General features: G+C 34.5%; 2 protein-coding genes across 2 annotated transcripts; one reads left to right on the top strand and one right to left on the bottom strand.

The window, feature by feature from the left end:
- Positions 1-4,190: 4,190 nt before the first annotated feature.
- LOC114301420 (protein PSK SIMULATOR 1) lies at positions 4,191-7,175 on the top strand. The gene is made up of 2 exons (XM_028246384.2): positions 4,191-4,461; positions 5,017-7,175. Exon 2 carries the CDS (start codon positions 5,067-5,069, stop codon positions 6,792-6,794), a length of 1,728 nt encoding a protein of 575 aa, XP_028102185.2. The 5' UTR covers positions 4,191-4,461; positions 5,017-5,066; the 3' UTR covers positions 6,795-7,175.
- A 1,572-nt stretch (positions 7,176-8,747) lies between these two features.
- On the bottom strand, positions 8,748-11,457 carry LOC114301421 (iridoid oxidase). The gene is made up of 2 exons (XM_028246385.2): positions 10,310-11,457; positions 8,748-9,654 (listed from the first exon to the last, which is right to left on the bottom strand). The coding sequence occupies exons 1-2, from the start codon at positions 11,234-11,236 to the stop codon at positions 9,040-9,042; spliced, it is 1,542 nt and encodes a 513-aa protein (XP_028102186.2). The 5' UTR covers positions 11,237-11,457; the 3' UTR covers positions 8,748-9,039.
- Positions 11,458-13,420: the final 1,963 nt, after the last annotated feature.

Here is a 13,420-nt window from a genome sequence, read left to right as displayed (position 1 = left end):
TTTATTTGAGATACCTGTGTGTGTCTTGATTCAAATCAAGTGAAGGAAAAAAACAGAGTTCGGAGCCTTCGATTCAGAGATGCCTGTGTTGATTTAATCAAGTGTTGATTTTGGTTATGTCAAGTGTAGACCCAAAATAGAGATCAAAGACCTGCTATCGGAAGATCTGAAAATAAAAGAAGTGAAGAAAAAAATAGAGATCAAGGATCTATGATCCATCAATGCAATCAGTTAATGGTCGAAAAAAATAGAGATACAGATCGGAAATGAATGAAGAGGAAGAGGAAGAGAAGAGAAGAGTACCTGTGTGAAGAAGGGATTCGGGAAGCCCTAGCCGCTGCTGCTGAGAATGAAGGACAAAAATAAAATAAGATCCGAATTTTTTTTTTTTTTTTTATATATAGAAAGCAAACCGGACCGGTTCGATTGACCCGTGACCGGGTCAACCGGTTCGCCGGTTTAATCGGTGGGTTTAACGGTTTTCACTAAATATCCCGATTTTTTATGCTGGCCGGTTTAGGAGGGTTGACCGGACCATAACCCCATCCGGTCACCGATTCAACCGGTTGAACCGACTGATCCGGTCCGATTTTTAAAACCTTGACCATAACAACTCCTTAGAAAGATCGATGACTCCACCCAAAAAAATAAAAAAATAAAAAAAAAAGGACGGATGACTTCGATGGCCTTTAGTATTTGACTCCTTGGATTGTTGTAACAACAATTAGTCCAACCATAATTGTCTTTTTCAATAAATTCTATTGCAACAAAAGAACAGAAAATTTCAGGGGCCGCACTTTTCAACTTTCTTGAAATCTATTCTATTTAAGTTGTGTTTTGATAAAAAAATTTAAGAGTTCGTTTGGCATTAATTAATATAGTTAATTTTTTTGTATTGGAATTTTTTTAGTTTAGATTTTTTTGCTTTATTTGATTTTTATTTTAGGATTTTTTTGATTTTTGTAAAAGAAAAAAATATAATGATTATAAGTAAAAAATAATATTTCATCTTATTAACTTTTGTAGTCAATATTATCTTTTTATAATTATTTGGCCTCAACATGAATGCCAAACTGGGGTAAGTGGGAATTTTGATTTCTTAACTCTATCGTATATACATATGAGTTTTTTAATTAAATGTATAATAAAATGATAAAATAAAATGAATCAATAATTATCAACATAGATACATACAAGAGAAATAAAATCTATAAATAAGTGAAATGTAAGTATATTTTATTCACATTCACCTACCTAAGTAAGTAATTATTTAGTAATCTTACTTTGTGTTTAGTTGAAAAATTTGTGAAGAAATTTAAAAAGAGAAATGAAAAATGTGTGTAAAATTAAGTGAACTGCAGGTATATTTTATTCGCATTCACCCTTTTTTTTTTTCTTTTCAAATCTCTTCCAAAATCTCTCAACTAAGCACAATGTTAGAGTTTCATGTAATATTATTTACATGGTACTCCAAACTAATTACGTAGTAAATTTTTTTATAAGTAAGACATGTTCACTCATCTTTATTAGATAATTAAGTGATAAGAAACAGACTCACCAAATTTTCATTATGAGGAGTAAGACATAGCCAATGTCACAAAGTAAATTGATTGTATTTAGACCTTGTTTGGGGAGTAGTTATTTAGCTAAAAAGTCAAAAAGTCACTATAAATTATCACATCACTTTCTCTACTTTTCTGCATATTTTTTCGTAAAAAATCAAAAAATTACTAAAATAATATGTTCTCAAACGAGGCTTTAATAATTTTTCCAAACAGATAAAAAAAGTTAAACCCTTAACCTTCTAACAAGGTGTCAAATTGAGTTGGTTAATTAACTTAAAACATCCTTAAAAATAATAAGTATAGTTGATTAAATTCTTCATCTCTCCAGACATACACATTTTTGTTTTTGTTTTTATTTTTGTCCTCATCCTCTTTGGAGATCAAATTAAACATTCCTAATGCACAATGAATCATCATATCATTTACACAGAACATTTGAGCTAAGATAAGAACAATTGTAGGTCTATTCTGCATCAACTCATAAGCATTTAAATTCCCAATACCAAAAGCAAAGTTAACTCTACTTACCCAAAAGTCCAAACAAAATTTAAAAAAAACTAAGAAAATAATTAAATAAACGATCGTTTGATGCTCTTGTTTTATTTGTTTATTTATTTATTTATTTATTTTAGAAGTTACAATAATTAAATAAAAGGTATTCAGGTTATAAATCTAATTTTGAAAATTTTGATTAATAGTCCCAAACTCTAATATTTTGGGACATAATCCCAATAATAATTTGAAAGACTATGGACTTGTTTGGTTTGTTTTTGGAAGCATTGTTTTTGAAAAAAATTTGAGAGAGTTGTTTTAGAAATTTTTTTGGTTTGTTTGGTTGTATATTTTGAAAGTAGTTTTAGAGTTTAGGAATTTGGAATGATTTGATATTTTGTTGTAATTGAGTAGATGTGTGTGAGAGAAAAAGTGATTGAGAAGGAGAGAGGAGAGAAAAAGTGATTGATTGATGTGTACGAGAGAGTAAGTGATTTTGAAATTTTTTTGAGAAAAATCTCAAACCAAACAAGTTTTTGAAATTTTTTTTCTAAAACTCATCTCTAAAACTCAAACCAAACATAATCTATCTATTTGTCCATATCATACCACTAGCCACCTCCAGCAACCAGCGATTCAACAAGAGTTAGGGTTGGTTTGGCAAGGGCTCATTGGGCTTTTTTGGCTCAATGAGCCATAAAAGACAGAATAGGCTCATGAGCCACAACAGACAAAACATCTCATCCAACTCCATAATCATTACACTCTTCTCTCACAAAAAAATCAAAAAGCCAAAAAGCCCTTCCCAAACCAAGCTTTTGAGCCCAGGCTCATATAGTCAAAAAAGTCAAAAAGCCAAAAAATCAACCCACTTCCCAAACGGAGGCTAAATCAAAATGAAAAAAAAAAAATTATTCAAAATAATAATTTTTATTTCTCATCAAACAATTTCATTAAACATGTCTTTACAACCAAAACAAAACAATCTGTGTAGCTAATACCCCACACTCCTAGAAATGGATTAATTTTCATTAAATTTATCATAGATAGATAAAACTTAGAGCATAGTTCAAGTAACTATGCTTTCAAGATTTCAGATAGAGATTTGAGGTTCAAACTAAAAACAAAATAACAAAAAATTAGACGTCAGATTATAGTAACCTAATTTATCAACTTGCTAATATCTTAAAAAAAAAACACACCTAATAATCATTGTATTATACACTTTATTCCAACTTAGTTGCAACTAGGGTGTATTTTGGGTGAGCTTAAGTCAAGTCGAGAAGTTGTTCAAGTTGAGTTAAAGAGCTGATTAGAATTGTTCAAGTTTGACTTTTAAATCTAAATTATTTGTCTAAGTCTGATCCGAGCATAGTAAATTGGACTCGAGATAGGTCGAATTACCTATGGCTTATTTTGGGAAGATGGTAAAAAGTGACTTTTTGACTTTTAACCAAGCTTTTGGCTTTTTTAGACAAATGATTTGAGAAGTTGGTAAAAAGTGACTTTTGATTTTTTTAATTAATATTTGTTTATGATGTCAAATCATAATAAAATGACCAAACTACCCCCATTTATTTAAAATATTTACAACGTCACCTATGTAACACATTTTGACCCATGAGGGTAAAATTGTAATTTCACCGTTGGCTAAAAACCAACTTCCCAAATGAAAAAAAAAGGCAAAAAAGCCAACTTTTGGCTTTTGCTACAAACCAAAAAAAGTGGCTAAAAGCCAACTTCCCAAAATAGCCCTATATATTTGAGGTTTTTTTTTTTTTTTTTGCTAATTAATTTGTTAAAGCTATATTTTTTTTTTGTTAGTATAATCATTAATATAATATCAAAATAAATAATTTATATAAAGAGAGAAATGAGAATTAAGGAACAAATAATCTTTGTTATTTCAAAATGAAAAATGAAGATGATAGGCTTTGTATTGTATACATTGATTTAAAAGTTAAGATTATTGCAACATTATTATTCTTGTTTTTATACAAATCAAAATTTTAGTTTTTCCAATACTTTTGTTTAAATCTAGCCAAATTTAATTCAAACTTTCAAATTTTTATTTAAATTTACACTGAATTCAAAAATATATTATTCAAATTTTAAAACATTTCGCATTGAACTGGGTTTGTTCGAGTTGCAGTAATTGGAACTTGCAAAGTTATCCAGATTTTTTTTTTCTTGTCTTACCGTTAGCGCGTGAGGGTCCGGACTAACCGAAGCCGGTGGTGCGCACGCTATAAACCTACACCCTCACGTCCTCTTTTCTCTCTCTCTCCATCTCCACCTCTCTCCCCAAATCCCTCTCTCTCTCTCTCTCTCTGCATTTTTTGCGATCTCAGCGGTCAATGTTACTTCGAAAGCTTACATCACTTCACTCGTCTTCGAATCAAAGGTGAATCATTTTTTCCTTTACTCTATTTGATTTTTACTTTGCTGCATTGTTGTTCTCAAGCTGTGATTTATCATTGATTTTGACAATTACACTCTGTTTGGTTGCTAAGAAAATGTAATGAAGGAAAAAAAAGAAGCGAAGGAAGTTAAATTTTTTTGACTATTTGATGCTTCATTATTTGGTGCATCATAGGTTCTGAATTTTAACAATTACTGTGTTTGGTTGCTCACAAAATGTAAAAAGTGAAGGAAAAGAAAAGAAGCTGAAAATTTAAGAATTTGTTATGCTTCATTGTTTGGTACCTCATAATAATACAACTCAACTGGGCTTAATTCCACTTCTTTGCTCAGCTTAGGTGAGTTTTCTTACATTTTCTCGGCAACGAAACTTTTAGGGCTTGGGTTTCTTGAGTTATATACTCCCGCCAAATTACTTGAAGAGAGAGAGAGAGAGAGAGATTAGACTTTTGACAATTTGTCATCTGTAATTAATAATTCATAGAAGATTACTAGCCCTTTGGTTTCCTTTAATTGTTGTTATGTTATATCTATACAGGAACTGCAGTGTCTGTTGAGACTGAAGAATTTGTTACTATTTTTAGCATAATGGGGGGAGAGACAGTGATGGAGTCATGGTTTAGTAATTTGTGGAGAACTTCGCGTAAAAGCACAGTGTCAGAACCTGAAAAGGCCGTGATTGGAATTTTGGCATTTGAAGTTGCAAGTTTGATGTCTAAGGTGGTTAATTTGTGGCAGTGTGTAAGCGAGAGGCAGATTGTTAGGTTGAGGGAAGAGATAATGAACTCACTTGGTATTAGAAAACTTGTAGCAGATGATGGTGATTATCTAATGGATCTTGCACTTGCCGAGATAATTGAGAATTTTGGATGTCTGGCAAAATCAGTAGCAAGGCTTGGGAAAAGATGCGCAGACCCGACATATCACCGTCTTGAACATGTTTTTGATGACCCAATTGATATTGATCGTAATTGGTTTGGGTGGGAATACAGGTCGAAGAAGATGGAGAGGAAAGTTAAGAAAATGGAAAGATTTGCTGCAGTAACAGCACAATTGCATCAAGAGCTGGAAGTGTTGGCTGAGCTTGAGCAGAGTCTCAGGAGAATGCAAGGCAGTGTTGATTTAGGTCAGGTGAAACTGCTTGAGTTTCAGCAGAAGGTTATGTGGCAGCGGCAGGAAGTGAAAAATCTGCGCGAAATGTCTCCCTGGATTAGAACATATGATTACACCGTCCGGCTTCTACTAAGATCCCTTTTTACGATAGTTGAAAGGATCAAACATGTATTTGGGATTAATCAATTGGCATCTGTTGAAAAAAACAGTAATTCTGAACATATGAATGCTGATTGTCTTGTTCGCAGCCATTCCTTATCTGCTCGTATGTATACTTCAGTTCATCCATCTGAAAATAGCTTGTCTTGGTTCCATTCTGGACCTCTTGGGAGGTCAGTTTCAAATTTGGGGATGAGTGCTGATAAGATTAGATCAAAGAAGAAGCAATATCAAGCTCATCACCAGTCAGCAACCCTTCGTGGTAAGCCTCCCGTATCAAAAACTAAAGGATTGGCTCATGTTGGACCTTTTAAAGGATGCATGAATGGTGGAAGTGAGTCGCCTGTTCTGCATAGTTGTATGCTGACAAGCAGTGGCTCTCTGATGTCAACTGATGCTTTCTCAAACGTCATTGACCAAACTAAAGATAGCAAGATGGTGCCACTTTCTTGCAGCAACCTAATTCATACTAAAGTACCCCTTTTTATTTCCAAGCGCGAATTACTGAATGCCCCTCCGTCCACTCTTGGTGGTGCTGCTTTAGCTCTCCACTATGCAAATGTTATCATTTTGATTGAGAAGCTAGCTTCGTATCCTCACTTGATCAGCCTTGATGCAAGAGATGACCTATATAATATGTTACCCACAAGTGTCAAAACCTCTCTGAGGGCAAAGTTAAAATTATTTGCCAAAACATTAGCTTCCTCCATCTATGATGCTGCCCTTGCAGCAGAGTGGAGTTTGGCATTAACAAAAATATTAGAATGGTTGGCTCCGCTTGCTCATAACATGATAAGGTGGCATTCTGAGCGGAATGTTGAGAAGCAGTGTATGATTCCTGTTACGAACATACTTCTGGTCCAGACCCTGCACTTTGCAAATCAAGTAAAGACAGAAGCTGCAATCATAGAACTTCTTATGGGTCTGAATTACATCTCAAGGTTTGGAAGGGAAATTGATGGAAAGGCTTTCATGGAGTCTGCAGGTAGAAGGGCTTGTGATGGTTATTTGCTGCAAAGGGATAACATTATTTACAATGTGTGATAAATCAGAAGAGATGTTTTCACTACATGACAATTGACAGAGTTCACGAAGAGCTCTGCTACTGCTTGGTCAATTGGGCTGCATAGTTTAACTCTTACGAATTCTTTGTTCGTGATAAGTCATTCTTCCTTCAGTTAAGGTACTGCTTTATCACTTAGACAAATCCTGTTGCTTCTTTTGGGGCTAGTCTCTATTGAGTTGGCTTGTTTTTAGATCCACAAATTTTGTTTGTAATGGTAAATTCAGATCTCACAGCCACTTCCTTGTAAAGTATACTTCAACTTGTACGGTTTTACCATTAAAATTTCTATGGTCTCTTGAAGGGCATATGTTTCATAACACACGATATTTTTATTATCCAATGAGAACTTTGTTAGCTCATCCATAAACTTAAATTAGATTACTAGGAATAAAATATTTCGTGATGGCATCTAATACTTCTCAACTAATCTTTATTCACAGTTGATTGACGGTTGGTTGTGTGTGTTAACTCATTGAGAATCTTTGAAGTTGTAAATGAGTTCATCTTAATTTGTGTAGGCATCAAATGGAACATATTATGAATCTTGTAATTTTAGATTAGGTGTTCTGTGTTCCGAAGAAAAGATCAAATTAAACTTTAATGAAGAAAGTAAAAAATTTGTAGATAAGCTGTCTTGGGAAAATGATTTTGGGGTTATGTTGTGAGTACGCTTGTGAGTGAGACAGGTATTAAAGAAGGGTAGTCAAGTTAAAATATAGAGATATGTGGGGGGATATTAGTATTATGAACATCTCTATATCTCATGGTAAGGGGCTATAGAAAGGTATTCAAATAGTGTGGACTGAGTTCTTGAAGTATGTTGGAATATGTCCCACATCGCCTGGAATTGTCCCATTTGTGCTGATTATAAGATTTCAGTTTTCCTTTCCTTAATATAAACTAAATTTTTTAAGCTAGAGGGAAAGGGAAAAGGTGAGGAAAATATCAATGAAATATAGCTAAATTTTTTCTCCATTTTCTTTTATCTTTCCAAATCCCTATCCAAACATAGCATAAGGCTCCAATCAAGGTGGCATTTTTTTTTTGCATAGTTAGTTGTGCAACTGCATGGCAAATTATCATGTTAAACTGGTGTTGTATGTGTAAGTAGGATGATGAATCACTTAACCAAGCATCTTATTATTCATTGTGGGGTGGCTAGAGATTTATGGTTTTTGATTTTTGGGGGCATTTAAGTGGGTCTTCTTCAAGAATGGTGATAGGTTTTATTTTATTTTATCCATACTTGGAGGGGAGTTAGAGTGAGGAAGAAAAGGAAGAAGTCATGGTTTTTGATGTTATTTGCTTGGTGTGGATTATTTGGTGGAATGCAATCGGACAACTTTTGAGGGGATTAAAGATCTGAATTTTAAGTTGAATAGTAGAATTTTGTCCTTTTTGTATACTTGGTTCACTGGGAAATATAAATATTTTCTTATGAATTTCCTTGATTGATTTGTTATGTTTGGTCTTTCTAATAAAATACTAATAATTGGTGTTGAGGTTTGGTTATATCCTGAGGAAGAGCAACAGCAATGGAAGTCAGTGTGGCAACTTGTAGTGAATTTGAACTTTAATGGAGGGTATTTGTTTTTTGAGGGCCTAGTTGACAGTTTAGGTTGCAAACGTGAAAATTTCTACACCATAGATCGTGGCAGCAAAATTTGCTGACAGAACATAGATAGAAGACCTCTTTCTGGGGAAAACATGATAGGTTAGTCCACTTGTTTTCACAAATAGAAGTATTTCTCTAACTACAAATGGATAGTGAAACCATAGCCAGCTATTGGATCTGAGTGATTGCATAAAGGAAAAGCCATAGTTAGTTTATGACTCTTTGATCTTCTCTACTAGAAAAGAAACACAAATAGCATAAACAAAAGTAGATTTATACCAAGTACAAGGAAAAGATACGACTAGAACACTTGCAATTATAAAACTTAAACAATACCATATAAACCTTGACACTTTGATTGTCTGCATAATACCATACAAGCAAGGGGGAATTGCAAATCAGTGGAAAGTAGAGAAAATAATTGTAACAATACGAAGGTGCAAGCGTGGCCTTACTAGCACCAAAGCACAAACCCACTTGTACCTCCATATTGTTGTATTTACTTCATCTACTTTCTACTGATTTGCAATTTCTCCAACAAATAGTTAACAAATATATTTTCAATACAACATTGAGACATGATTTATTTTGCAAGCTAGAGGATCACTTCACTTTGATATAGTTCGACTTATGGGTATTGCTTTCAAGGGTACTAGTTTCCGAAGTGATATCCCCATCCTTTCAGTCATGTCTGTAATCCCTGAAGTGTCAGAGCTACTGAGCTCCCAGTCAAAAGACTGAATCAGCGTGGCCAGAGCAAGGTGAACCACTTGGTGAGCCAAGGAAAAGCCGACACAAATTCTTCTGCCAGATCCAAACGGAATCAACTCAAAGTGTTGCCCTTTGTATTCAATGTTTTTTCCCAGAAACCTCTCTGGCTTGAAAGACAAGGGGTCATCCCAAGACTCTGGGTCCCTTCCAATTGCCCATGCATTCACAAGCACTTGTGTATTCTTCGGTATGAGATACCCCATATAGTCAGAATCTTCCATTGAATTCCGTGGTATCAGGAAGGGAATTGGAGGATGTAGCCGGAGTGTTTCCTTCACTACTTCTTGCAAATACACCAACTTATCTATGTCAGTCTCTTCAACCTTCCTATTGGGCACAACTCGGTCAATCTCTTCTTTGACCTTTCTCAATGAATCAGGGTTGCGTAGTAGTTCTACCATTGCCCATTCAATGGTGCTGCTTGTAGTTTCTGATCCGGCGAAAAACATTTCCTACACCATTAGCGCACTGATTAGTGTTTTCACTCTCACAGTGAACTACTGCTTCTAGGGTTGAGAAAAAACTGTAATTCGGACCGTATGGTTTGGTTTGGCTTGGTTTTATCAAATGTACGGTTTGGTCCTGGTTCTTAAAATAGTGAACTTTACTTCACCGTTCGGTTCATGATTTTACAGTTATGGTTCTGGTTTGAACCGGCTCGTTTAGATATATACATATATATGTGCAACTTTTGTTAACTGAAATAATTTAAATTCAAGAAAAATAAACGGATCTACACTTGCAAGCATGTTGATGTATAATGATAGAACTAGTTTTAAACAGTCATGTAAACAATTATTGTTTGAAAAATAATAGCATATTGCTTGATATTTGAGTAGGTTGTGAGTAATTTTACGTGAGCATGCTGTGAATGAGGCATGTTTCTTGAAGCCGTGGTTCCAAACTAAACTTAACCGCGTTCAATTGGTTCAGTTTAGTTTGATTTCAAAGTTTTTATGGTTTGGGTTGGTTCAAACTTTCTTGAAACAATAAATGGTGGTTTGGTCCTTAGTTTCCTCCTAAACCAAACCATATTCACCCATAGTTGCATCTTTGCAAATGTTCACACACACACACACATTAACAGCAGTAGAGTATGTCATTTACCAGGATGATAATCATCACATTCTTCTCTGAAATCTTATCTGGCCCTTCTTTTCCATCACCATCATACTCCAACATAGCATCCAGGAAATCTTTGTTCGTGTTCTTCGTGCCCGACTGCTTCTTTTGAATCCTGTCCTTCACAAAGCCATCTGCAATATTCATGGCTCGTCCCATGTCCCGTACCATGTTTCTTTTGATCCTTAATGGGTCCAGCAATCTCAAAAAAGGCAGGAAGTCCGCCACATTTGGTGTCCCCGCCCACTCCATGATCTTGTTCATAGCATCAAAGAATTCACGCCCTTGTTCCGAGTCCGGTTCCAAGACATCTCTTGACAGCGTGAGATTGCCTACGATGTTGAAAGCCATGAGGAAGAGGAAGCGGCTTATCTCTACCTCACCTGACCCTCCACGTGCACGTGCTGCTGCCGAATCCTCCTCAATCCATCGAGTCATGTTGTCAATACATTTCCGCCTGAGCGCAGCTGTACCGGTTATTCGTTTGTTGACTAGAAGCTCCATGGAACACAGTCGCCGTAGTATGCGCCAATACACGCCGTAGTTACCAACAGCCAACGATCCCTGGTTGTAGCCCAAGGATGTTAGTGCATCAGTGACCTTGCGGTCACAAAAAACTTGATCGTAGTTTTTGAACAACTCTGCCGCTGCTTTGGCCGATTGTACAACCATTGTGTTGACAGAACCGAGCTCCAACCAAAGAACTGGTCCATACTTGAATCTGAGTTTGTACAAGTTCTGGTGGGGCATAGATCCGAGATCAAACATGTTGCCAACAACCGGCCATCCTGGAGGCCCTGGCGGACGCTGTTTGTTACCGCCTTTCCAAGCCTTGATCCTGCTGATCAGAAGAAACAGAGCAGCTAAAAAAGAAACGCTCGACCAGGTAAATGAATACCAGTTGTACTCCATTTCTGTGTTTGACCTCTTACTTTGTTTTGCCCCCCTTTAAATTATACTCTCATAGTTCACTTGTAGCTTGAGTGCTGATATATTCTATATATATAAGACATCTTGAATCAATATTTATGTTTTTTGAAGAAATAAATGACAGTAAAAAGATATGGTTCTCTCATGATTCAGATTGGGTTGTGACAAATATAATTTAAAATGAGGTACTACCAATTATTTATAGCATTTGTTACTGGGAAATGCAGTATGTCAGCATTCTAATTTTTTTTTTGACATTTTTTATTTTTTAAAGACCAGAGATCGAATTGTCGGTGGCAGGACTCTTTTGTTATTTTATTGAACAGAAAACTGCTGAGGTCTTGTTAGTTGCTTTTAGGTGTGTAAATGCAAAAATAAATGTGGAAGCGTTTGTCTGTTTGGTACCAAACCAACACTATGGCCCTGTTTGGTAAAGTTGTGGGAAAGTACTTATAGCTTATGCTTAAACAACTTATAGCTTATAACTATGAACATAAGCTGATTTCTGACTTATAAATTAAGCATCTCCTGCCCCACTCAAAGAATAAGCTGATTTCTGACGTCCAAAAAGTTATAAGCTAAACTAAACACATCAAAATAGCTTAAATTAAGCTAAAAGCTGAAATAAACAGCTTTTAAGCTGCACTAAACAGAGCCTATATGATTTTAGTAACTGTCAAATGTTTTCAATCTTGGGGGTTATTTTTAATAACAGTTTTTAGTGAACACACCAAGAGCACTATCAAGATCAACAGTAGATCTTTTGGACTGTCTGTTTGCTTGTATTTTGTTCTATGTAATTGTTTGCATTGTGAAGCATGGGATGCATCTTTGTCTTTTGTAGAACTTTTTCTAATATTTTATTTATTTTTTGGAATTATGTGTGAAACTATTTGTTACAGTTTCTGTTGTAAAAATAATTTTTTTTTAAAAAAAACTAGTTATCGTAAAACTGGAGGAGAGGTACTTTTGTATTCTAGGGGGTTGTTTGGGATGACCTAAATAAGTACACTTTTTGTCTTTTTATGAAAAGATGTGCAGAAAAGTAGAGAGGTGATGTGATGAAAAAAAGATAAAAAGATAAAAAGATGGATTATTTTGGTGTTGCCAAACTTGGCCTAGTTATAGATTATCATCTTTTATAGCTTAGAATAAGCGGTAACAAACTGGTTGGTGAGCTTAAAAAATCTATCTAAAAAAAAATTCAAAAATTCAATTAAAAGTTAATTATTTAAACTTATTTTGATCTTTTAAGTCAAATATGCACATAAGTTAAGATTTTGGGAAATGAAACCAAATACCTAACTTTTCTGAAGTATAACTATTGGAATATGTGAAATGAAAAAAAGTTAGGGATTGTTTGGGGTGCTTTAAATAAGTGTATTTTTTAAATTAAAAAGTTGAGGAAAAAAATATAGATATTTGGGTTAATTTTTTGACTTTTTATGAAAAAATGTGTTAAAAAATTATATAAATAAGTGTATAGGGGAATATCCTAATGGCGGGCAGCCTAAAGGGCAGCGCGGCAGAGGACTTTGGAATGGATTGATTCTCTATTTTTTGGGCATAAATTGGTCGGTTCTGTTTGGCCCATGGGGTCCACCATGGGTCTCGTTTTACTAATCGGAACCGTTCAGTGTGTAGAACTCGTCGAGTACTATATGTTTGTAAAAAATTACGTTGATTGGATATCGATAGCTATCTGATCGTGTTAGTTTTTTTTGTTAACTATTAACTATAACATCATCCATTTTTATACAAAATTGATTTGATCATATATGTAGCGATATCCGATAAACATAATTTTTTACAAGCATATAGTACTAGACGAGTTTTACATATTGAACGGTTTAGATTATCAAAACAGGACTCATGGTAGGCCCCCACGGGCCCAACTCTACCATCCAATTTAATGAATATTTTACTCCCTATTTTTTTTTTCCCGGTCACTGACGGGCATGTCAGTACCTTGTTAATTGTATTTTTTTTATTTGTATTAATATGTGAAAAATATTTTTTTAATATTATTTTTAGTAAATAGTGATAACTTTTTAACTTTTTTGATAATTTTTTGACTTTTTAAATTTTTAAAGAGTTCCCAAACCAGCCCTTAATATGTTTTTGAGAATGATTTTTTGGGATTTGGTTTTTTTTTTAAATTAATTT

Source organism: Camellia sinensis, chromosome 3 (assembly GCF_055761805.1).
Source record: "Camellia sinensis isolate YWXY chromosome 3, ASM5576180v1, whole genome shotgun sequence".
NCBI lineage: Eukaryota > Viridiplantae > Streptophyta > Magnoliopsida > Ericales > Theaceae > Camellia > Camellia sinensis.
Note: the sequence above shows the minus strand (reverse complement) of the source record. Positions and strands in the feature narration are given on the sequence as shown.

Coding starts and splice junctions, on each gene's coding strand:
- LOC114301420 (XM_028246384.2), top strand. CDS start 5,067: ATGGGGGGAGAGACAGTGATGGAGTCATGGTTTAGTAATTTGTGGAGA.
- LOC114301421 (XM_028246385.2), bottom strand. CDS start 11,236: ATGGAGTACAACTGGTATTCATTTACCTGGTCGAGCGTTTCTTTTTTA. Junction 9,655..10,309: donor ATGTGATGATTATCATCCTG/GTAAATGACATA, acceptor CTAATGGTGTAG/GAAATGTTTTTCGCCGGATC.